Raw genomic sequence first — 24,275 nt, forward strand, 5'->3', positions numbered from 1 at the left:
TTTTGGGCTACAACTCCCATGGATTTGCTGGCTGGCACTGATGGGAGTTGTGGTCCAAAACATCTGGAAGGAGCCAGGTTGGCAAAGGCAGCTACGCACACAAACAAGCCTAGCTTCAAAGATATAATGCCCATGATCTTGCTCCTCTAGTGGGAGCATTCCAAACACATATTTGTATTCACCATAAACCGTGCCGTGAAAAAGTTCCAAATCTTGTTACAAAGATGATTATTACTGGTGGTATTGATGCCAAGCTAAGTGTCCTCTTTCTTGGTGTTGCTTGCTGTTTGTTTGGAGCCTCGATTTCCCAGTGGAGCAGTTGCCTTATAGCTTCTGAGTAAGCTGTGTTTATTCATAGAAAGTGATTCCCCTGTGCCTTATACCTTATACCAGTTCGCAGAAAGCAGAGTCCAGCCAGTCTTGCAACAGATGCTGATCCATAGCCCCTTCTTATTATGTTCATACTGTTTCCCCAAGCTTCCACCAACAAGGGTCTTATGCAGATTAGGGCCTGCTTCAAGCATCTGCTGTATTCTGGTGCCGTAATGTTTTTTAGCAGCATCAGATTATAATGCACTCTTGTAAATGCTGGATATGGTTGATTTAATTGTGTTAAATGAGCATGTGGATCAGGTATAGTGCATGACTAACGGATTGTAACATCATGGGAGGAGTAACTCCTTCCAAGGCCTTGAGTCAGAAAGCTGACCTAATTTCCTGTCTGAAAAGAAAGGTTCAGTCAATTGCCCATCCCCCTTTTCCTCAGCCATTTGACCACATCCAGTTGCTTTGGCAGATGCATTTATTTCAATCTAATCATTTGACACAGTCATTAAAGCACAAACAAGGATGCTGTTGTGATCGAGGCTTTATCAGCAGTACTCCTGTGCAGGAGCAGCCAATTAATTTTTATCCCCTTCTGGAAATCTAATAAACTACAAAGTATTCTCCTGTAGCAGGACAGTAGAAATTTATAATAAACTGCAAAGTTTACTTCTGTTTGAAAAAAAGAAACTCTGTAAACTTAAAAGAGTAGTGTTCTTGGTTTTTCCTTTTTCTTTTTAAGAGCTAAAACAGTTGCTAATAAGTGAAAGATGCACTATCCTGCTCTTAAATGTGCCATTTAAATATTTGTGCTACAAAATAATCTGTGTAGTAAGTTTGGGTTCAATAACGATTATCATAGTGTTTGCATTAAATAGTTACAACAATAAACTGTTTTCTGAAAAACAAAAACAAATTTGTATTAGTTTTTAAATAAATACAAATACAGTGGTACCTCCAGTTATGAACAGAATCCGTTCCGGAGGCTGGGCCACATCCCAAAAGCTTTGTAACCGGAAGCACCCTTCTGCGCACACATGTGGCACGATTGAGCGCTTTGGTGCATGCACGCACGGTGAAACCCGGAAGCATACACTTCCAGGGTTGCTGCGTTCGCAACCCGAGGATTGCGTCACCCGAAGGTAACATAACCCGAGTGTCCACTGTATGATAACCATTAAACACTTACCCAGCAGTACATCTAATTGGTGTTTGTTTTATCCATTTCCTCTAGAGATACTTACACATTCAACAACTACTACTACTACTACCACCTATTTGTACCCTGCCCATCTGACTAACTGAGAGCTTCTTCTGCCAGTTAGGCTCCACCCCCTCAGACCATTCTCCAGGGATCGTTTCTTTATTTTTTTAAAAAAACCTTCCCAATGTTTCTTGTTAAGAAATGTCTCTAAACTACTCTCACTCCATCTTTTATTCTCAGCAAAACTTAGCAGACACCAACAGCCAACTATAAACTAAATTCTGTAGAGGAGAGGTTACTAGGAATATTCCAGTTGATCTGTGGCCAGTACACCACCTACTGTGCTCTCCTCAATTCCTAGACGATATTCAGGAACTTTTCTGAGCATTTCATGCCAGAGGGTCCTTGGAATAATCACCTTGCTGCCTTTGAAAAGCTGCCCTCCTTTTACCGACAGGTCATGCCTGCAGTTCCAAAAGTCCTATAGGCTTGTATCACAGCTGCTGCTGTCCTCTGGGCAACCGTCAAACTATACGTTCTTTCAGGAGCCTATCATCATTCTCTGTCTCTGCTTTAATAGTGTAATTTTTAGTTTTACGTGTGTGTGTGTGTATATGCACGCGCGCGCACACACACACATCCAGTCAGCCCCCCAGAATCTGGTGCCCTCCAGGTGTTTTGGATTTCAAACCCCATTGGCTCCTGCCAGCATGGCTGTGGAGTTTGCGGTGCAAAACATCTGGAAGCCAGCAGGGTAGGGAAGGTTTGTATACATATAAACTATACGCTTTCTCAGAGAGCACTGGAAAATGTGGCTTTATTGATGGCGCAAAAGAATGTATGTTAGGGATTTAAGGCTGCAATACTATACACACTTTGCGAGAGCAAATCCCATTGAATTCAGAGAGGCTTACTTCTGAGTAGCCAAGTAGAGGATTGTACTTCATTTCTCCTGTATAGAACTATAGTTTTTTCATGGTTCCTGAAGAGAAGCCCCAACAGTAAACATTCTTGTAGAAAAGGTTAATCTCCAATTGGAAAACTTGTCAGCAAATGATATACAGCAAAATTACAGGATTACCGATGTTTAAAAAAAATTAATCACTGGGGGGATTAAAAACAAGTTAAAGCAACTTATACTAATTATTTCTCCCCCTCCCTCAGCCCCCACACGTTCACGTCTCTCTGACTCTCTTTAGACATTTAAAGGATGCTTTAATCTCTGGTATAAAAAGTGCATTAGTCATCTGTATGTTGAAAGAATTCATAGGTGTATTTTATTGCAACTGAAAGCAGAATGAACTTCCATATCATTTATAATTCACCAGAGCACAAAGAAATGTAAGGTTAATGAGAATATGTGTTAATTACCTTTAACAAGTTGCACTTTCCTAATGTGTAGTGGCTCTAGGAAATTCCTTTAATCGTTTTTTAAGGTGGAAACATCTTTACTTCTTTAGCTGTGGCTTCCCCTGTGTATGCATATGCATGCCAGATATCCTTTCTTAACCCCCTCTTCCTGCACCATGAGTGATTTTCATGTGACCTGTCTGGGATGATATTCCACTAGGCTCTTATTTGGTGTTTCTCTTGTTTTGTTTGCATGAATGTGTGCTTCTCACTAATCTCTCTCATTCCTCCCCGCTCCCACCGCTCTTCTGCGATTCAGCCATGATTGGCAGAGAAGTGGCAATGAAGAGGGGCAAGGTAACCATCACCTCCCCCCCCCCCTTATGGTTTGATTTCTCACCAGCCAAATTCTGGTGCAACAGTAAGCCATGAACCAGGGGGTTCTCAAAGCCTATCCAAGGGCCCACATGAGATGGCTAAAATTTCCAACTACAGTGGTACCTTGGGTTAAGTACTTAATACGTTCCGGAGGTCCGTTCTTAACCTGAAACTGTTCTTAACCTGAAGCACCACTTTAGCTAATGGGACCTCCTGCTGCCGCTGCACCACAGGAGCATGATTTCTGTTCTCATCCTGAAGCAAAATTCTTAACATGAAGCATTATTTCTGGGTTAGTGGAGTCTGTAACCTGAAGCGTATGTAACCTGAAGCGTATGTAACCTGAGGTACCACTGTACAAAATGTTTGTAAAGGGGAGCAGAGGTTGTTAGCATACTCAGCTGGCAATTATTGACATTTTCTTCGATGTCTAATATTTCTTTCAAAATTGCTAGATTCTTTTGTAATTTCCTTCTCGCAGGGTGTTCAGCTTTCTTAATGCTAAGTATAAACGTTGGCTCTTGGAGGTATTGTGACTTAAGCCTCATTTTGGGCAGAATTTGCTGCTCTGTTGGGGGGGATGCCTTTTTATTTTAAGTTTTCTCCCCACACACATGCCTCTCAAAGTATTTTTGTTCCTCCCTCTATTCTTTCGTCTCCTTTCACATTTAACTTGCATGCTATTCCTGTCTTTTAGCCCTTCTCTGGGCTCCTTTCAGATTCACTTCACTTCTTCCTTGTATAACAGCTTCCCTTTTTATCCTCTTCCTCTGTATTCCCAATTCTTTTTCATGATTCTCAATATTCAGGCTGCATTTTCTCCATGCAAATGCAGAAATATATGTACCATGACATAATTTTATTTATCTGGCTCTAAATGAGGCTAATAATTCATATAGTGTATTTTCAGAGTGCACACGGGTTTTCTTTCTTGGGTGCTACTTTTAAAAGAGATTTTTCTAAGGAAAATAAAAGTGGTTAGCTGTATTCAAAAAAGGCCATTTCTCTCATTTGTGTTAATTCCTTCTTGTGGTTTTAGTTCAATCTCTTTGCTTAATTACAATCTTTTCTACCTTGACTCCACCTAGTGGTAACCTCAAATGTTACAAAAGCTGTCAAACATTCTTAATGTGGACTCGGGTCTTTAATAGAACAGCATGGCCCGTCTCCCTCCCCTTGTCTTGTCTCCACAAAAGTACTAATCCTCCTTTCGCCTAATCAGACTGAAAATAGCAGCAGCATCTGTATTTTCAGCTTTCCTTAATATCTCAAGTGTTAAAGTGCTGTCTGGTTTAGCTCTTTTGAAGCTCGTGGTTAAAGGGGGCTTCCAATCTGCTCTGCTCTCCCTTTCCTGCCTCTTTCCCATCAAAAGCTTGCTTGCGGCCCATGTTCCACCTTCTCTGGTGGCTCACAAGCTTAATAAAGTGGGGACATCTTCCACTGAAAACCCATTCATTCAAATGAACGAGAGCTGTCCAGAAAGATTCCTCAGCTCTGCCAGTCTCATTCACTTCAGAAGGGCTTGTGTCATGTTTATTAATTTATTTCAACGTTTTACATATCACTTAACACTGTAGCTTCTGAGGCTATGAAATACATAAGGAAAAAATCAGTTAACAATAACCACAGAATCAGAAAAGCTTTAAAAGTTCAACAAGGCTGTCTGATCTCAGCCTTGAGTGGTGTTCTACAGAACTGGGCCACACAATACTGTGTTTTGGATGGGAAAGGTCCTTTGTTAGTCATATGATTTATCAGCTGGTTAATGGTTTTTCAGTTTATTTCATTGAAAGCAGATGACCTCCCTTTTCCCTTTCCCGCTATCCCTAATGTACCTCCTGTTTGTAGCTTTTGACCCATTTAAACACTAATCAGGTGATCACTATTCAGTAGCCAACTTGTTGGACTAGATCTGAGCCTTCCTTAAATGCCATCAAATATAGAAATGTGTGAGGGAGACATGAAACCAAAATTTTGCAGTGTCTTCAATCCTAATGGGAATGTTCCTGTTCAGGCTTCTGACCTGCCATTCTTTGTAAGCTGGTCACCCCACTCTCACTGGTTTTCCATTTATCTTTGATCCACAACCATTTTCACTGGGCTGGGGTTTTTTGCCCAGGGAGGGGTTCCCCTTAAGTTCATTCTTATTTTTTTAATGTCTTTCTGTAAATGCCGTGGTTCCCCAGGGCATGCCAATACCTCTGTCTTGGTAGCTCCATTTTTGGTGGAATCCTGTTTGTTTACTTATTTTATCCAAACTTCTTGGTACTTAGAATCAGAGTTTGTTGTTAGACGTAACAATACCATCATGCCTCGGGTTATGAACGCTGTGGGTTGTGCGTTTTCAGGTTGCGGACTGTGCCGAACCCGGAAGTACTAGAATAGGTTACTTCTGGGTTTCGGCGAATGCGTAGAAGCACAAAACCGCGTCATGCGCCTGTGCAGACGTTGTGGGTTGCGAACGTGCCTCTCGCACGAATCACCTTCGCAACCCGAGGTATGACTGTACTTGGATTCTGTGCAGTTTACGACTCACCAGGAATCTAGGAACCCATTCACAAGTTCCAGTAGAAATTTTCTGCATATAGCTTATCTTCACAAAGGCAAAGCAAAGGGTTGTGTCCAAAGCAGTTCTGTATTCCAGGATGGAAATGTCTCTTGGGTTGTGGAAAGCCACATATTGTTCAGTTTTACTGTCCTTTTAATGTATCAGTCGAGAGATCAGTGAAGTAATGCCATATGCTGCTGTACAGATTTTGCATCTGACTTAATTGATTTATTTATTTTCTTTAAGTTCGAAGCGAGTGTCATGGCTGCAGGGCAGAAGAGATCTAATCTGCTTTTGAAATTATTCATAGTTGGCTTTAAATATTATGTGAGAATCATGGGTAAAATTTTGAGTTGCAGCCTGATGAATTTATTAATAATCCGGATAGGGGAAGTGGGTGCACATGACACATCCTGCAAAGTCTAGGGAGAAAAGAAAACCAAATGCATTATATTCTGTTTGAAAATATAAATATATTTTTGTACACCAGAATTAGTCCCAAGACAGCATATTGCTAGTGTTTGCTGTTCAATTACAAAATTAAAAAATACTCTATAATGTTCCACTGACTCAAGCTGGATTTTGAATGTGTAAAAGTATCCCCATGGCCTAAGCTTTCTGTGCCCACAGTTTACTTCTTCAGAACTGTAATCCTCAATTGCCACTCAGGTCTTCCAACAAGAAGAATGTTTGCTGATGCCATATCAGCAAGAAAATAGTGATGGCCTCAAAATCCCTGCATGCAAGACACAGCATCTGGAGGGTGCTTGCATATCTTCTACAGCCAATCCCATAAATTGCAGGAATATATACTTGATTTTGTAATTCTCTCTCTTTGCAGTAGATAGGTTTCCTGTGAGCGCAGCATCTTAATTATGCTCACAGGCATTGTTAATTAATGAAAGGACATAAGCAACAAGGAGAGAGATTTGATCTCATGGCTTTTATGGAGAAAGATGAAAGAAAGGAAACCTAGCTAAGGTAGTATAAATGTTAAAAAGAAAATTCTGGAAAGAGTTCCTTTTGAAGGTTTGAGAACATAATTGGAATTTTAAAGATTACAGTTAAGTTTCATAAAATCATAAAATAAATCTCTAAGAGTAAGTTGGCTCTCTTAAGTTCTGCAGTAGCAATGAGGTGCTGTGCGCACACACTGGTTTAGTATATCCAATCATTTGCCAGTGGAGATATGCAGACAGTGCTCTGTATTTGCTAACAGCTTTGGCGAAGCAGACTTGAGGATTAAATGTGGCTTGATATAAGATTGTCTCAGACAAGCTGTCCCTCATATCCAATAATGCCAACTCTGGTATTCAGAGCCTCAGGAAGAGAATATAAGAGCCTCCTGGATCAAGTCAAAGACCCATCTAGGCCTGTATTCTGTTCTCACAGTAGCCAGCCAGATGTTCATGGAAAACCTACAAGGAGACCCTTTCCTGTCCCTGCCACAGATGCCTGTAATCGGAGAAGTTGGATATTGATCCCAGGACTTCCCCAGGGATGGGGAGCCTCTCACTGTTCAGTTGTTGTTTGGCTGCAGTTACCATCGTCTGTGGCTGGAAGTGATGGGAGTTGGAATCCCGCAACATCTGAATGATCATGGATTCCCCTCCCCGATCTGAGGTGATAACAGACTCTCCTATTTGAGCTACAGTCCCACTGAGGGCTTTCCCTTTAGAGATCTAAATGTGAAAATACCTTCATATTGCTTTGTAAAGTCTTAACTTTTATTTGCTGCACATAATCCTCTATATAAGACCCATTAAGCACCAGATGTTAACTTTTGTCCTTTCTCTGTCTCTCTACTGCAGTTATTCCTGACTCCCTGAGAGTGACCTCAGAAGCCCAGACCCTAAACAAAGTGCAACATGATTCTCTGGAGCTAAAGTGTGAGGTATCCAAGAGTACCGTGCAGCACAGCCATATTTCTATCGCCTGGTATCGACGGAAAGCGGATGAGCCTGCCGTGGAGGTGATCTCACTCAGCCGGGATTTCGTATTGCGTGCGGGCAGTGATTACACCCAGCGACACGCCAGTGGAGATATCCGCCTGGATAAAGTAGGCGAGACTCAGTCCAAGCTTACAATCTACAACCTGCAGTCTTCTGATGAAGGCGAGTTTTACTGCGAGGCAGCAGAGTGGATTCAGGACCCTGATGGCACTTGGTACGCAATGACCCGCAAGCGCTCGGAAGGCACCATGGTCTATGTGGAAGGAACTGGTTAGTGTGTCAAGCTTCTTTTTTGTTACCTCTCTCATAGACTGTAATATTCTTTGTGGTTTTGCGGCAGTGTTGGGAAGGAGGGAAGTGGAAGGAGAGGAGAAGGTGCTCTCATCATTATGTCTTAGAGTAGTCCAGTTCACATTCAATATTGAGTTGTGGTCTAGTACTATGTGGATGAGTGAAACATCCGGCTCCCACACCATCACCTTCTTTGCAGTTGGAAGAGGGATTTCTGCTGAGAATTTAGATTTCAAAAAGTTTTTGTTTAGCATTACCTGTGTGCTAGGTTTTGTGGTTTATAACAAAACAATTTACTGCTAAACCTTGCAGTTTCATAACTCAATGGTTTGAAGTTGGCTTATTGTGAAATGGATCTGTTGGTTTTAAACCAAGATCCTTGGTTTTTTGAAATTGAAACTTAACTCTGCAGATGTCTTCCTGGCTGTGCTGGAGGAGTAAAGGGGAGGTGGGGATGCAGCAGCCTAGTCCTTCACTCTACCTTGGAGGGAGGCCCATCCATGTATCACTAAACCTGCCTCTCCTGGTCTTGGTTCCAGAGTTATTGCAACCCCCATTATCCCCAACAAGCATGGGCTGGTGGTCAGGGATGATCGGAGTTCTAGTCCAAAACAGCTGAGGATACAAGTTTAGGGAAGGCTGCACTAAACCATGGCTCAGCGTTAATTAATGTTTGAATGGATGTTGGGGCTGGAGTCAGGCGTAGGTCAGCAACAAAAGCAATATTCACCCGAGGACAGTGAAGTTAATTCTTTATTCAAAGAAGCAAACCACAGTTCCAGCCTAGTGGTCTCAGCAACTCTTTCTAGGAGGTCTTGCCCCAGTGAAGGAGTTGTGAGGACTGAAGGTCCCCACCTTCCCAGGAGCCCAATAGGACTTCTCCTCTCTAGGGTCTTTCCCACACAGTTTCAGGCCGCATCTGCACACAACCACCCTCTGCTTTGCTCATTTCATATTCTAGGAGGGCAGGGGAAAGGCGAGGTGTTCGCAGCAGGAGCGGGGGACTCCCTGGCTTCTTCAGCATCTTGCCTCTCCTGGCTCCACTCCTCTCCAGCCCCCACTTCAGAGTCTAAACCTGTGCTCTTCCTCAGCCTCTTCCTGTTCACTAAACCTTGCCTTCTGCTTCTGACATCTCCTCCTCCCAGTTTGCTCCATCTCCCTCTGATCACCAGTCTTCTCCCTCTGATCTTCATCCCATCACCCATCCCTTGGCTCTGAGCCTTCTTCCCCTGGGGTTTCCCTAGAGGGTTCTCCGGCTGGTGCGTCCTACCACTGCTCTGCATCCAGCCAGTCCATGACAGTGAAGCTAGTGGGTGCAATTTTGTGGGAAAGATTCATTTACAAGGAAATGTTTGATAGGCTGGGACTGCCTAGCAAATAACTTAAATTCCTGGACGTCATTTTCTGCCAACAGATACTGAGAGCATTTGATTATTGGCTGAATAATTTCTCCAGGAAATGTGAGTGGAGCCCTGAAGCCATAATCATTCATTTTTATTTTTAAACTGGTGATGCATGAGTAAGATAAAGCTTTGGCACACCAAAATCTCTCTTTCTCCCTGTTTACCATTTTCGGAGCCCTAATTGGTTTGAGTTTGCAAAGTTAGGCCATCTGGGGTGAGTTTACACAATCACTTTTATTGGACAATACCTTCACATGACTTTTCTCTCCCTCCTTTCAAACAAAGATATTTGAGGAGCTGTATGAGGAGTCAGTCTGTTTTTATTAGTGAAAGAGAAGAGAAACAGTGGGATAAGAGCCATCTCACCTGCTGTTGGTCCTCTAATCATAATTTCTCATATACAATAGCATGACCCTCAGCATATTTTCCTTGAGTTAATAACATCCACTTGACTACCGCTATTTAGCCACCAGGGTTGTGGGTACATCACACTAGTTAAAAGGCACTGGAGGAGTAACTAACACACACTAAGTGATATTTCAGCATGGTGATGTTATGCCTCTTATTTCTTAGATCAGAAGTACTGTTTTGGCGCTCCCAGTCCCTACAGATTTGCTTTCTTCTCCCTTTCCTTAGTCTCATTTTTCTTCCTTCCTTTAATTTATCTTATTTCATTTACCTTTTCATTCTCTCTGTATCTGGCCTGTTAGTCTCTTCCAATTAACTCGGAACTCAGGCTCCTTTCTGATACTGCTTTTGAAAAGGATTTTGGAATGAGACGTTCTACTTGCACGTTATTGTTGTTCTTCCCTCTGGTTGGAAGGAGCTACCAAGGAGTGTTGCTGTCAGTATGGAAGACGTGGCGCTACATTTTTGATATATCAAAAGGGCCTGCTCAATTAACGATACACTGACCGGACATGACCTAGATATTTCAGGTGTTAGTAACTCTGAAAATGTATTAAAGTCTGCTTTTGAAAGTGCTTTTGAAAAGATGACAAGGAAAAGGAAACTGTTGAACAGCCCACATGTATTTTAGAGCAGACATACACTGATTGTATCATTGCAAAATAAAGGTATGTTGGCATTAAAATAAACACCTGGAGTTTTTGCAGGGAACTTCAGTTGCTGTTTGAGAAGCAAATTTGGATCTTGGGGAAAAGTGTAGTGAATATAAGTGGTTTGACAGTGTACAACTCTGACTTTCAGTATAGCCTTATACTTGTCCACTCAAGAGTCAGCCCCATTTGGTTTAGTGCAACTTTCTTCCAGGTAATTAAGACTTCAGTTTTCAAGTATGAATGTGTTCTTGAATGGGTGGAATAATATTTTCCTGAAAGGCAGAACCAAGATTTCCAACATTTGTAAAGTGTACCTTAACAGCCTTCACCAACCTAGTCCCCTCCAGCTGATTTGGACTTCAGTTCCCATCATCCCTGTGCATTGGCCAACTTGACTGGGACTGATTGGAGTTGGAATCTAAAACATCTGGAGGGTAGCAGGTTGAGAAATACCGCTTTAAAGTGTTTAGTACAGTCCACAGTCATTCTTGTGAGATTAAAAACAGGTAATGTTTGGAAGTGATGCATTGCATATACCTGTATTGGACCACGAGCAATCCTCAGCCACCACAGCAGGTCATGGCTTTTGCGCATAGGTGTTAAGAAAGGAAATGTCCAGTAAGTGAAGCATTAATTAATGCTCAAATAATATTTATCTATATTGAACATTTAATACCCTGTTTTCCTTAATGCAAAATCTAGATGAGATAATTATTTTCAGGGTCTTACTAAGCAGTGTTTTACCTTTTGTTGTTGTTGTCGTCGTCCTTTGTTGTGCTCATGGTGGTGTTCTTTTGGCCTATCAGTCAGTACTCGCTCTAGTTCTGGTAGGTTTTCCTGATTGATACTTTCAGCAGGTGAAATTTTATTTGGCATTTTACAGACCAAGACCTCTCAATAAAGTGCACGACCTGTAAAAGGTCTGTTGCTAAGTTGGTACACTTTGAATCAAAATATGTAAACTGAGGCACATCAAAACCATACATTTAAGGCGTATGGTTTCCCCCAAATAATCCTAGGAACTGTAGTTTGTTAAACAGCAGAGTAAGATACTAGGAAAGAAAGATCAGATCTATTCCTGCCTTTTCTTTCTTTGCAGAAAACTGGTATATATTTAATAGGCAATCGTGCCAAATTAACTTCTACTAAGAATTGTTTTTAACCTGTGCTGCCTTGAGCATTATACAGATGACACAGTTAGAAGAATAGCATTTAAAGAGGTGGATAAAATCAGGGTGGGTAGGTGGAGTATGAACTGTCTTCGTTTCCAAGTTCTCGTTGTTTTTTTCTGTGTGTTCAGTGCTGTGACACAGTTTCATTGGGAATGTGTGTGTGTGCGTGCTTGTGTGTGTGTGTGTGTTCTATTCCTTTGTAGATATGGATATCAATGTCCGGCTAGAGACAGAGAAGAGGACTTACACCGTGGGGGAACCAGTGGAGTTCAGGTGCATTCTGGAGGTACAGAACGTCGCCAAGAGATACTTTTCCATCTCATGGGCCTTCAACAGTTCCCTGATTGCTAGTTTTGGGGCAAATGCCGTGCCGGTCCTTAACAATGAGTTTGCCCAACGAGAAGCTCTGGGACAACTGAAAGTGGCGAAAGAAAGTGACAGCATCTACGTCTTAAAAATTTACCGACTCCGCCTGGAGGACAGCGGCAAGTACAACTGTCGGGTGACGGAGCGCTTGAAGACATCGACTGGTGAATTTATTGATGGGGAGAGCAAACGACCAAAGAACACACCCATCACCGTCCTGCCCCTCAGTAAGCACAGATGTTGGTTGTTTCTGTTGTGTGTGTGCATTTGTAGGAGTTGCTGGGCTTCAGGCATCGTTATGAGATAGAGCAGCTCATGGGGCTGATCTCCGTGGCTGTTGTTGAACATAATGAGCATAGGAAGTTCAGGCTCATTTGACTGGTTAGTTATCCATGCCACTTTCCCCAAAAGGCTCAACACGTAATAAATTCATTAACATTATACAAATAAGCAGTGCCAGCAGAAATACAACATTTCCCTTTGATAAAGGGGGAAATCAATAATGTGTACTCCCCGTGCTGTAAATGTCGTATTACAACAAACCCCAACCTTTTCTTGGAAATTATTTTTATTGGAATATTTGCAAATGTGTAAGGCATGACAGCAATAGCTTATATTTCCCCTATGTTATATATATTTCAACAGCACAATCCTATTTATGTTTATTCAGAATGAAGACTCATTGGGGCTTACTGTCTACTAACTGTGCTTATGTTTGCAGCCCAGGGAAACAAAAAACAAAGGTGCTGAAAAGTATTTCGCATACTAAATTTAGCATCCCTAAAGAGCTGTTCATGTAAATATATGTGTTTCCAAGGATAGTTAGCTGAAGGAAGCTAATTAGAAGTTTTATTTTAGGTTTGACTGGTGTTGAATCCATTCCAGTTGGCCAATATAACTTGCATTTTGTACATTCGTTACATTTCTAATTAATATTATGCAAAATTAGAAAATTATTTGCAGAAAAATATAGAAGTGGGGGGGGGGGGAAGAAAAATATAGAAGTGGAAATGTTCTATTTCGGAAAATTTTTCCACCCCACATAAATTAAGACTGGATCACAAACTGCATAGGGTTTTAAAGGTAAGCCATCACAACACTATGAGTTGTGAATTCACTAGCAGATTCTGAAGTCGTTCAAGAACTGATGGTAGATGTGCTGTTCAGCCTGTTCTGGTCAACAATTCAGCCATTTTTAGCACTGGCTTGCATTCATCTAGGGCTGGCAGCTTAACTTGTGTTTTCAGACATATCTCTAGCCATGAAAGTTTATGTTTCATGGTTTGAATCTGAAATGAAAGCAGAGATTCTTTAGAATCTGCGGTAGCTATCAAAATTGGCCCCCATAGCTGCTTTTCATACATTGTTCTGTTCCAATTGCAGAACTGTAGAAGACACAAAAGTAGTTCAGATGTTTATATCACCTTCCACATTTGTCGACATGATTGCCTCTGAACATTTCCAGGTACATAATCCCAGCATTACCAATACCAATAGCACTTTGTAGACCTGCCACATTCATAGAAATCAGCTACTGAGTGTATCCATTTACTGCTAGATCACATGTTGTATTTTTCCATGCAGTCCCTAGGGAGCCGTTTTGTTCAGAAAAGTGGCCAGTGAATATATGTACGGGCCCCAGGCAACCCTAACTATAATTGCATACACTCTCCTTTAACTGCAGAGACCAATATTTCTGTGGAGGTGACCAACAATGCCAGCAGTGTTTTAGAAGGAGAGAGCCTGCGATTTGGCTGCAGTATCCGCACAGGATTTAGACCCCAGAACCGGCTCTCTGTCACCTGGCAACTTGTGGACAAGCAGAACCGGCGCAGTGACATTGTGCAACTTGACCGGGATGGCACCCTACGCCCTGGCCCGTCTTACGCTGAGCGAAGCAGCTATGGTGGGATCCAGATGGAGCAGATACGTCCTGGATCCTTCACGCTCGAAATTTTCAACAGCCTCAAGGCAGACGAGGGTCACTATGAGTGTCGCATCACAGAGTGGACACGTAGGCTGGATGGGGAGTGGCAGATGATCGGGGAGCGACATAATGGTTCTGCAGTATCCATCACTGCCCTGGGTGGGTATCAAAAGTGCTATTAAATATATGCAATGCTGGTTAAGCATTTCATGTAACCTTTTCCCCATTTTCAGTTATTTAGACACCATAAATGTCCTGGTAAGAGAAAAAATTAAGCTCAGTGATTGATGACTGGAGATAAAGGAGCCTGTTGTCCTATTCAAAGCTTGCACACTTCTTTCCTCGTGTGTTCCCCTGGAAACTCGAGGATGAAACTACCATATTTTTCACTCTATAAGACGCACCTAGTTTTAGAGGAGGAGAACAAGAAAAAAATAATTCTCTCCCTCTCTGCTCAGCGCCTCTCCAGCAAAGCAGGAGGAAAAACGTAAGGGGCTCTGTTTCTCCTCCCACTTCGCTGAAGGGGCGCTGCACAGCTCTCCCTCTTTGCACACCGCCCCTTCAGCGAAACGGCAGGAGAAACGGAGCCCCTTCCATTTCTCCTCCCGCTTCGCTGAAGGAGCGCTGTGCAGAGAGGGAAAGTTGCGCAGCGCCTCTCCAGCAAAGCGAAGCCAGGAGAGCAAGAGGGATCAGTGTGCACTGATGTAGGTGCGCACCGATCCCTCTTGCTCTCCTGGCTTCGGGCAGCTATCCCTGAAGCACCGATCCCCCTTGCTCTCCTGGCTTCAGCAATAGCTGCGCAACCTGCATTCGCTCCATAAGACGCACACACATTTCCCTTTTTTAGGAGGGGGAAAGTGTGTCTTATATAGCGAAAAATACTGTAGTTGTTATTGAAACATACTCTGCCTGCCCCCTCACCTTCCTTCTTCCTGGCAATATGTAGCAGCGGGGAGCCATAGCACCATGGCATCATAGAACACATGGTTTATTTAATAAGATTTTATTAAGACTTTTCATAATACGTTGCAATAATAAACAAACTAAACAAAAACAAAGAAAAGAATACAAAGTCCTCTTTCACAGGTAAATCTTAACTTGTCCCACACAGAGATAGTTGAGCCTCAACTAGGAGCTTCCCTTTTTGCTCCCATCCTCCTACCCCAGGAGATATTCCCTTCCCAGCCTCTCACACAGGGTCCCTCATCAACTATCTATAGTATCCAGTAATTTGTAGTTCACTTGAAATAACAGCACAGAAAAGAGGAGGTTGAGCAGATAAGGAAAATCAAATTTTGTGAGATTTGCAGAACTAAGGCTCAGTGGGGCAGCTGGAGTGTAGGAAGGCTACATGATGCAGATTTAAAGAATTTCTAGTGAAGTGTTGGGGGCAAGAAGTAGCTGGCAGGATTTAATGGTTTGTATGTCACTGAGCTTTTCAGAAAAGTTTATGAAAGAGTCAGGTTAAGAAGTTGTGTTCAGTCTGCAGCGAGCTCCACTTCAAATGTCTATGGAGCCAGGGTCCACAAGCAATGATCTGAAGAAATGCTATGCAGTTAAAAGGTAGGTTCTAAGTAGCTCTGGTCCTATAAAACTACCTGTTTGGAAGGCTACCTGGAAACATATGTAGGCTTTGTGGAGCTCTTTGCTAGAAGAGTGTAAGTGTAATTAGATGAAAAAGGAAGCAAGATGTTTACCAATTCTAAAAGCTGTTTAGGTCAGCCACATGTTCCCCAGGAAAACCAGCAAGGTTAGTTAGTTTGCCTAGTGCCAGAAGTCTGGAATAAGAAGTGGGGAAGTTTTAGATGCTAGAATTGTGACAGGATTGTAGGAGTAGCTTTCTCAGCGAGAGGAGCTGCCACTTTGTCCATCTTTCGTCAGGAGGCGCCCGGTGCTTGAACATCAGGTGGTTCATCTGATGCACCTGCAAAACTGACTGCCACTCCTCAGCTAGAGCAGTGTGTATATGACGCACAAAGAGTTCTTCAGAGGATAATTTAGGCTTGAAATGGTCAAATATAGTGCTGCCTGAGGGTGCTCGCGTCTTCTGCATTACCAGTCTCTTGCAGCTGTGTCTGAAATACCTAGGCAGGTGAGACAATTGCCACAAGGTGCCTGGATTTCACTTGCAGTTCAGTGTATATATATGTGTGTGAGAGAGAGAGAGTGCTTAACTCTCTCCCTCCCCTAGCCTCTTCCTCTTCTCCTGGATAACCATTAAACACATTTTCAAAAGGCTTTAATCCCAAAGATTGACCTGTTTTTGCTGTAATTACATGGGCCGGAGCTGTGCCATAGTGACGTCCTTTGATGATTAGAATCCCTGAGCCCTTTGCTGAAAGTGTGCAGAGATCTCTGTAGCAGCTCTGGGGAAAGGTTGGCAGGCTAAAATTAATCTGCTTGCAGCAATTAATGTCCCAGCTGCCTGGCCATTGTTAATTAATATCTTGTAGCCTTTGGGTCAAGAGGTACAGGCTTCCTGAACAGCACAGAGCCAAAGGCTACTGCCTTCACACCGTCCTGTATGGTCAAACAATTGGAATTTGCTAGCACATAGAAAACCTTCCTGTGCTAGCCTTCTGAACAGTGCATATTCCGGCTGGAAAGTCATACTGTAATAATTGTGGTTTGTGCAAGCTTATCACCTAGTTCAGAGAGCGGTGTTAAAAGTTTCATTGAATTCACAGGCATGTGTTGCATATTGGATAGCATTGTGGATTAAAGCTAGCCAGCAGCAACATTTGGTGCGCATATATCTGGTATGAGCATTTCAAAAGTTGCAGAGGATTTTTATTTCAGGAGGGATAGCCATGTTCACCTCTTGCAGCAAAACCATCAAAGATTTTTGCAGCACCTTAGCAATTCAACACATTTATTATGGCAAGAGGTTTCAGGGACTAAAGCCCACTTCATCAAAAATATTGTCCTCTCAAGAGCTGCATAATAGGAATTTCCCCCAAAAAAAGGTTGGGGGGGGGGTTACACTGCAGTCTTTGGCAGCAACTATCCCAAGTATTTAATTTATAATGGTATCTTAAAGGTAAAGGGACCCCTGACTGTTAGGTCCAGTTGCGGACGACTCTGGGATTGCGGTGCTCATCTCGCTTTACTGGCCGAGGGAGCCAGCATTTGTCCGCAGACAGCTTCTGGGTCATGTGGCCAGCATGACTAAGCTGCTTCTGGCGAACCAGAGCAGTGCATGGAAACACTGTTTACCTTCCTGCCAGAGCAGTACCTATTTGTCTACTTACACTTTGACGTGCTTTCGAACTGCTAGGTTGGCAGGAGCAGGAACCGAGCAACAGGAAGCTCACCCCGTCACGGGGATTCGAACCACTGACCTTCTGATTGGCAAGCCCTAGGCTCTGTGGTTTAGACCACAGTGCCACCTGTGTCTTATTCTCTCTTAAATTTTTGATTCCATTCAAGTGGGGTGACTTAATAGACATTATTTATTATAATACGTTAAGGCAAATAAGATTGATACAATTTGGAAAAATCAAACCAGAGGGGATCTACAGCTGCCAACTGCAAGAAACAATCCAATTTTATGTCTAATGATTCTTTTTAATATATGCATGTTCATTTTACATGTAATCTTAAAAATAACTTTTTACACATTTTCATTGCTTTTTGGGCTTCCTGTGATTGTCATTTCTCACCTTAAGGTCACTTACAGGGTGTTCTAGGAGGCTGAAATGTCTCTTAGTATTGCCAGATTTGCAAGCATTTTTTCTATTGTGCAGAGGTTGTCCTGTTTGTCCTATATAGAACGCAAAAGGAGATTGCTGGTAACACTGAGGTTTGTCAGTAGATTTTTGTATGTTGCCTGCTGAATTTCAAAATTCAGGGATTGGATTGTTTTGTAGAATCCTGGGGGGCAGCTTTGCTCGTCCCTGTTTTAATGTATGTGTTTATTTACTGAGAATAAGAGTTTACCAGACCCACCTCCTGTGAGCTGCAGTTAGGAAAGCACTTCTTACTGTAGTTGCAGAAATTGACGTGCCAATGGTATTACAGTTACTGTTGAAATATTCACTTTGTGTGTCTGTCTTTTGCTTTTTGGTAGATGCTGGCTTTGCAGTTACAGCCATCTCCCGCACCCCTGGAGTGACCTACAATGAGTCGTTTGATTTACAATGCATCATCAAACCACATTACCCATCCTGGGTCCCAGTGTCTGTGACGTGGCGCTTTCAGCCAGCAGGCAGCACTGAGTTTCACGATCTGGTCACCTTCACTCGGGATGGAGGTGTTCAGTGGGGAGATAGGTACGTTGGGTTTCGAACCAGGACAGCCATTGAAAAATCGGAATCCAGCAACAACGTGCGCCTGAGCATCAGCAGGGCCAGTGACACAGAGGCGGGAAAGTACCAATGTGTGGCAGAGCTCTGGCGGAAGAACTACAACAGTAGCTGGACACGACTGGCAGACAGAACCTCTAACCTGCTGGAAATCAGGGTCTTACGGCCTGGTAAGTATCGTATTGGCAATGCTGCTAAGACTCTACCTAGTGCAGAGACTTCAGTACGAAAGCTTGCCATTCCAGCTGCATGGAATCACGCATCCTTTTTTATATTGTGTTTAGGGTTATAGGGCTTTTTGCTTTGGTACCTTTCTATGGGGAAGATGCAGTTTTTGTTTGCTTTGTGTTGGTTTCAGAGCAGGAATTCTCGGGGTGTTTTTTTTTTTAACCACAGAAACAAAAGAGAGACCTCTTTCAACCTCCCTGAAGTTTTCACTGTAAAGAAGTGTAGGGCCACTGTGCTCGTTCCCGACTCCATGAGGCAGGTGTAAACGTCTGTTAAAAGGCAGTTTAAGATGTGTTCTTAGCTCACAGTTGTATGAGCAACTTTGTGGTACCTATGAAATGTGTCTCCAGGACCAATTTCATTCCTCATTTCCTGACAGGGACTCAGTTTTAAGCTTAGGCAAGCCATCCTCTCCCACACGTCTTATCTTCGGATCTAATGCGGATTACATAATGGTTTGAAAAGCTTGTCTGCCTATTAGTTATGTTTTGTGGGGGTTTTTTTTCTCCAGAAAACATCCAAATCACAGTTCATAGCACTTGTGAAATGTTTGCTGCCTTCCTAGTTTGTGCTGTGGCTTAACACATTAGGTTTATGAGGATTAATGACCAATCTTACACGTCCAGAAAACACGATGGTGCATCTGTTCTTGGAATACAAAATGTACATGCAGGATCACATGTGTAAAACAAAAATCAACATGTTGGAGAAAAGACAAAGCTAGATTTCCACAGTCAGCTGGTTTGGGGCTAGCAATGAAACATGTAGCCTCGGATGTGCATTCTGAAGAAGCACTGTCACCGGAGTGCTTTCTCTCTGTGTGTAGATTAACCCATAAATGTCTTGGCTAATTTGAGTAATCATGAAACTAATCAGTTGAGAAAGGTACGTTTTAAGAGGAGCTCTGGTTTGAGATTGGTGGTCTGGTCACATTGATGAAGGATATGTACTATCACGGTCAATAAGACAGACCTCTAATGAATGTGGTCAGTAAGGATTCAAGGAAGTGCCGTTTAAAGGAGAGATGATGTCAGGCACAATATTGTGGCTCTGATCCAACATCAATCAGTAATTCTGTTTATCCAACTCATTCAGTCTAATTTCAACTAGATACTATTTTTGTGTATGGCATCTATTATGCAAGTCTCATTCTGTGTCTCATACAAATCAGAGAAGTACGTGTGTCTAGGACATGTTGTTTTTGCCCTTCAGTTGCATTCTTGCAACTGCTCCTTTATCAAATGTGTTCCTTTTGCATTTGTAAGTGTGGGATCTCTTGATGCTTCCTGTCCTCCAGACAGATGACATACTTGAGGCTTCTCAAGAGTATCAAGTTTTGCATGTTGAAATCACTTTACAAATAATTATATAAAATGAATGGGACATTGATTCCTATTAAAATGTAGATAGCGATTCCTTCCTCACATCTAGTGGTGCAGCAATAAAACTGCTAGCACATCTGCAAAGCTAAGTGCGGTCCTTTATGATCTCAAACTGGATGGCGAACCATGTGTTAAGATCCCTGCATTGCAGGAGATTGGACTAGATGACCCTCAGGACCCCTTCCAATTCTGTGATCTCAGATTCCACTGCTAATAGTGAATAGTAGCTATACAGAAGGACTCAGCACCATATCTTGTTCAGGACTGTAACCTATCCAGTGCACAACCAGAGACAGCGGTTTTTAGTCTGCAGACTTCTGAAACCTTTAAAGCCCTGTGCTGAGTGTCCACATCTATTGAACTATGCAACAAACAGTAGTGGCAGTAGCAACAGAATCCTAAAGTCAACTAACCAGAGCTAGATACAAAATAATGGGGCAGGGGGCAATCATGAAATTAGGATTAACTAATACATTGCCTCTGAATACCACTAACTCCCCAAATTTAGTTTTCATTCTGGACCTAAACTTTGCCTTCATGCAAATGCAAGCCATCCTAGATGGTGGCAAACATTTGTTGAAAGCAAAGGAAATAAAACTTTTAAAGTTATTCCAATTAGAACTGGCTTCTTTACAAGCTTGGCTGATTGCTGGTTGCTGATTGCTTGGCTGGACATGTCAAATTAGCCATCTCAGAAGTATTCCCTTCAGATGACTGCAATGTCTAAATTTGATTGAGGGAGTGAAAGATGGTTGCACTTAGGCTGTGTAGATCTGGAGTAGGGTAGAGTTCAGGTTAAGACTTGAAGAGTTTGGTTGAATCCAGTGGAATGTCCTATTCCATTTTTGCTTGATGCTTATTGATTACCTCATCCTCTTGCAAAACATTTCAAGGTGTGATCGGTGCCACAAGCTGAAGCACAGACGTCTGAGGGACTCAGACAAGGACAACAGACCCACTTTGGGACCTGAGCACATGACAGCTGGCTGTGTTGCAGATATATTTATATATGACCCCCAACAGGGAATTTTGTCAGATGATTTGTGCCTGTATCAAATGCTGCCGACCTCATCATCATTAGTGCACTTGAGTTTTCAAACATGAGCAGCATTAAGGCTTGGAAAGGACCAAGGGTGAAAGGATGCTGCATATACATGCAAATCAGCAACGTCCCCGTCCAGAGCAGGCAGTAACCTTTGTTGCTCTTCTTTTATACTTGAATAATTAAGGGAAATGATTTGAGAAGTACTGTAAGCTGCTGTTTTGCCTCATCTAAAAAGGGCACGCTGGTTCCTTTCTATAAACTGAAGAAAACCACAAGACTGCTTCATACTTATGAGTTACCTGCAGAGATAATATTTGTGTAGGAGAAAATGGGAAACCCCATGTTAGAACTATTTATTACATGTTCATGTAAGACAGTGGTGTCCAAACTTTTTTCAAAGAGGGCCAGATTTGGTGAAGTGAAGGGAGCTTGTTAACCTTTTTTTAGGATTGAAGTTGTTGAGCTTTTTTTAGGATTTTACCCCAAAGTTGTTGAGCTTCTTTTAGGCCCCCAAGATGGACTTTGGACCTGCCTGGTGTAAGAAGTGATCATGTCTGAAACCTGGGTTTGCCCTTAAGCTTTTAGGACTCTGATCTGGTTTGAGTGGCTTAATTTGCCCTGCTTGGCGTTTCCAGGTTTGCTGTTTTTAAATATCTTGAAAGCCACTGAAGACTACTGCTGACAGGGTTCACAGGAGGCTTGTTTGCTAGTAATGTGCAACAAGATGCCCACAGGCCATTTTAGCACCATGAACAATATGGCCCATTAACTTAACCAATCGCCTAATCCCTGGTTTATCCCTACGCAGCATCATGCTGTAGCTGCTTGCTTGCTTGCTTGCTTTTTTAAATAACTTGGGCGAGGGGGTCATAAACAAGGATCATAGGAATGATAAATGATACAAATAAGTAGAACAAGTCTCCTCATTTGTATATCCAAAAAAACAACATAATAAATTTGCTGTAATATCTATGATATATGCCTCATTATCAGTGGTCAGTGTTCAAGTTCTTGGTTTGTGAATTGGTTTAAACAATAACAGCAACAATGAGGAAACACGATAGAAGAGAGTTAACAAATAGCATTCAACATCACATAGCCCTTGTGATTGTGCTTAGGCTAAGTATGAGTAACAGTCATTTTTCCTATTATGCTATCAATGAAACCAGTGTGTGTATGTGTGTGGAAGTGAAGGTAATAATTTATGTTTAAAGTTAAATTTAGATCAACCAGTTTGAGCCAAATGCTGATGGGGGAGATTGTTCATTTTCTAGGATACTGGCATATGTTATGAAATTAAACCACACTGGAGTAAACCCATCTTTCTCGATCTGTCCACATCAACTGAAGTTTTTCTTTTTGTTAATTTCTCAGGGAGGGCTATTTCCCAAACTGTTTTGTACCAATTGTCTACCATTGTGCCAGAAAAATCCAGTGTCGGGTTACATTCTGTCTTGCCACTTGTAATAAATGGCCTATTAATTATTTATTATGTAAGTCCATATATTCTTGAAATATATATAATGAAGCTAATTATGGTTTGACTTCCAATTGTTATTTCGATATTTTATTAATTTATTGGAATATGGAATTCCAGAAAGGCTGGATTTTTGTACATTCCCACCACATGTGTAGATATGTACCGGGTGTGGGGCACCCCTCTAGCAACATGGTGAGGTGCCATTACCAGGTTCCTAGGGATTAGGGATTAATTTCCTATTGTTCACTGAAATGGATTTAAAGGTTTGTTGTTGTTTTTTGTCTAAGCCATTGACCTGGGTCAAGTTCATAGTTGAAATCTCATTCCCGTTGGTCTTCAATAGGATCAAGTGAACCCACCGATGCACTGAGTAGAATTTTATAGATTGCAGATTTTATACCTGGGCCATGTCCTTCTGTGGATATTACAAGTCTTTCAGATGGGGTTAATGGTCTTGTGACTGCCTTACTGTTAAAATGGGTTAGCCAGGGAAAGTGTGGATTTGGTGGAGTAGCAGCCAAGGGGTTTTTAATTTTCCTAGTTTAGTCCATATTTCTTGGTCTGATAGTGCTATATTTCTGTTATAAAAGTCAGATAACCAGTACAGACCTTTTGCAACATAAAATTGTCATGAAATGTTGTGAAAACAGCACGGGTGGAAGGCAAGGGGTGTCAGTGGAGACGGTGCTAGAGTTAGGATTCCTGCCTTCTCTTTCCGTGCATTAAGTATGGCTTGTGTGAATCTGTTTAGAACGTTTAGCCCAGTTCTAAGAAGTGGTTTGCAGAGGTTGGTATTCTTTTGATAAGTTCTTTTTCCAACTGGAGCCATTGTTTTGAGGTGTCATCTACGATAAAAGGGACAGCATGTCTTACTTGGTTAGCAATAAAATATAGATCAGGGTTTGGAATACCCCAGCCTCCTTCATTTGGCATTTATTATGGGTCTTTTGCAGGAGTAATTATTTTTCTGCCATTTTCCTTAACTGTTTGGGGGAGAGGTCATGAAATAGGCGGACCATATATGGTAATAATATTTCTTTGAATCTTTTATAAAACTCAGAAGTGAAAGCATCAGGTCCTTGGGCTTTATGTAGTTTCGGTTAATGTCAATTTATTCTATGGAGATGGGGCTATCTAAAAAGGTTTTTTCATCTTGAGTTAATGATGGTATGGGTAAGTTTTCTAAGAAATTGTGGATATCTCTTTTTTTAATTTGGGCATCGTGAGGTATATAATTTAGAATCAAAGGCAAATTCTGAGCAGAAGTCAGGCAAAAATGTTTTCATGCCATTGCTTTTTTGCATACTGTGTGCCCCTGACTTAGATTTTTTCTTTTTACATCTGCCAAAAGTCTAGAGTCATTAATTTCTAAGGAGTCTATTTCTTGTCTCTTTTGTTCAATTCCTCTAAGGAGGTATTTTGAACCTGAACTTTTATATTTAGTTAGTAGCTCAGTAATTTCCATTTCTAGTTTGGTTATTGTTGTAGAGACTTGTTTTTTAATATATGCTTTTTCTTTGATACAGATACCTCTTGTCACTGCTTTCATAGCCTCCCAAAGGTTGGTAGAATTGGTGTTGTCATTGTCGTTTTCCTTGAAATAGAATTGTAGGGTTTCTGCTATCTTTTCCTTTAGGTAGTTGGCTGGTTAAATGACCATGATGTCAAGGTTTGGATTTCATTGCTCAGTCATATGGTCACTTCTACTGCAGCATGATCGGTGATGTTATCAATGTTCACTGTGTGAATGGAATTAACTTGTGGAGTAAGCAATAAGGGACATGGGTGGCACTGTGGGTTAAACCACAGAGCCTAGGGCTTGCTGATCAGAAATTTGGCGGATTGAATCCCTACAACAGG

General features: G+C 41.9%; 1 protein-coding gene across 2 annotated transcripts in view; it reads left to right on the forward strand.

Moving 5' to 3' along the window:
• Positions 1-24,275, forward strand: part of IGSF3 (immunoglobulin superfamily member 3) — a 115,460-nt gene that overhangs the window by 57,932 nt on the left and 33,253 nt on the right. Inside the window, exons 4-8 of one of the 2 annotated variants that reach the window (XM_083439218.1) lie at positions 7,616-8,026; positions 11,318-11,338; positions 11,887-12,276; positions 13,734-14,135; positions 18,046-18,450. In XM_083439218.1, the coding sequence (XP_083295344.1) occupies positions 7,616-8,026; positions 11,318-11,338; positions 11,887-12,276; positions 13,734-14,135; positions 18,046-18,450 (1,629 nt within the window). The remainder of the gene's footprint in view (positions 1-7,615; positions 8,027-11,317; positions 11,339-11,886; positions 12,277-13,733; positions 14,136-18,045; positions 18,451-24,275) is intronic. The other variant, XM_083439219.1, reaches the window with a different exon arrangement.

The sequence above is a fragment of the Podarcis tiliguerta genome (genome assembly GCF_965153285.1).
Source record: "Podarcis tiliguerta genome assembly, chromosome: 4".
Classification (NCBI taxonomy): Eukaryota; Metazoa; Chordata; class Lepidosauria; order Squamata; family Lacertidae; genus Podarcis; species Podarcis tiliguerta.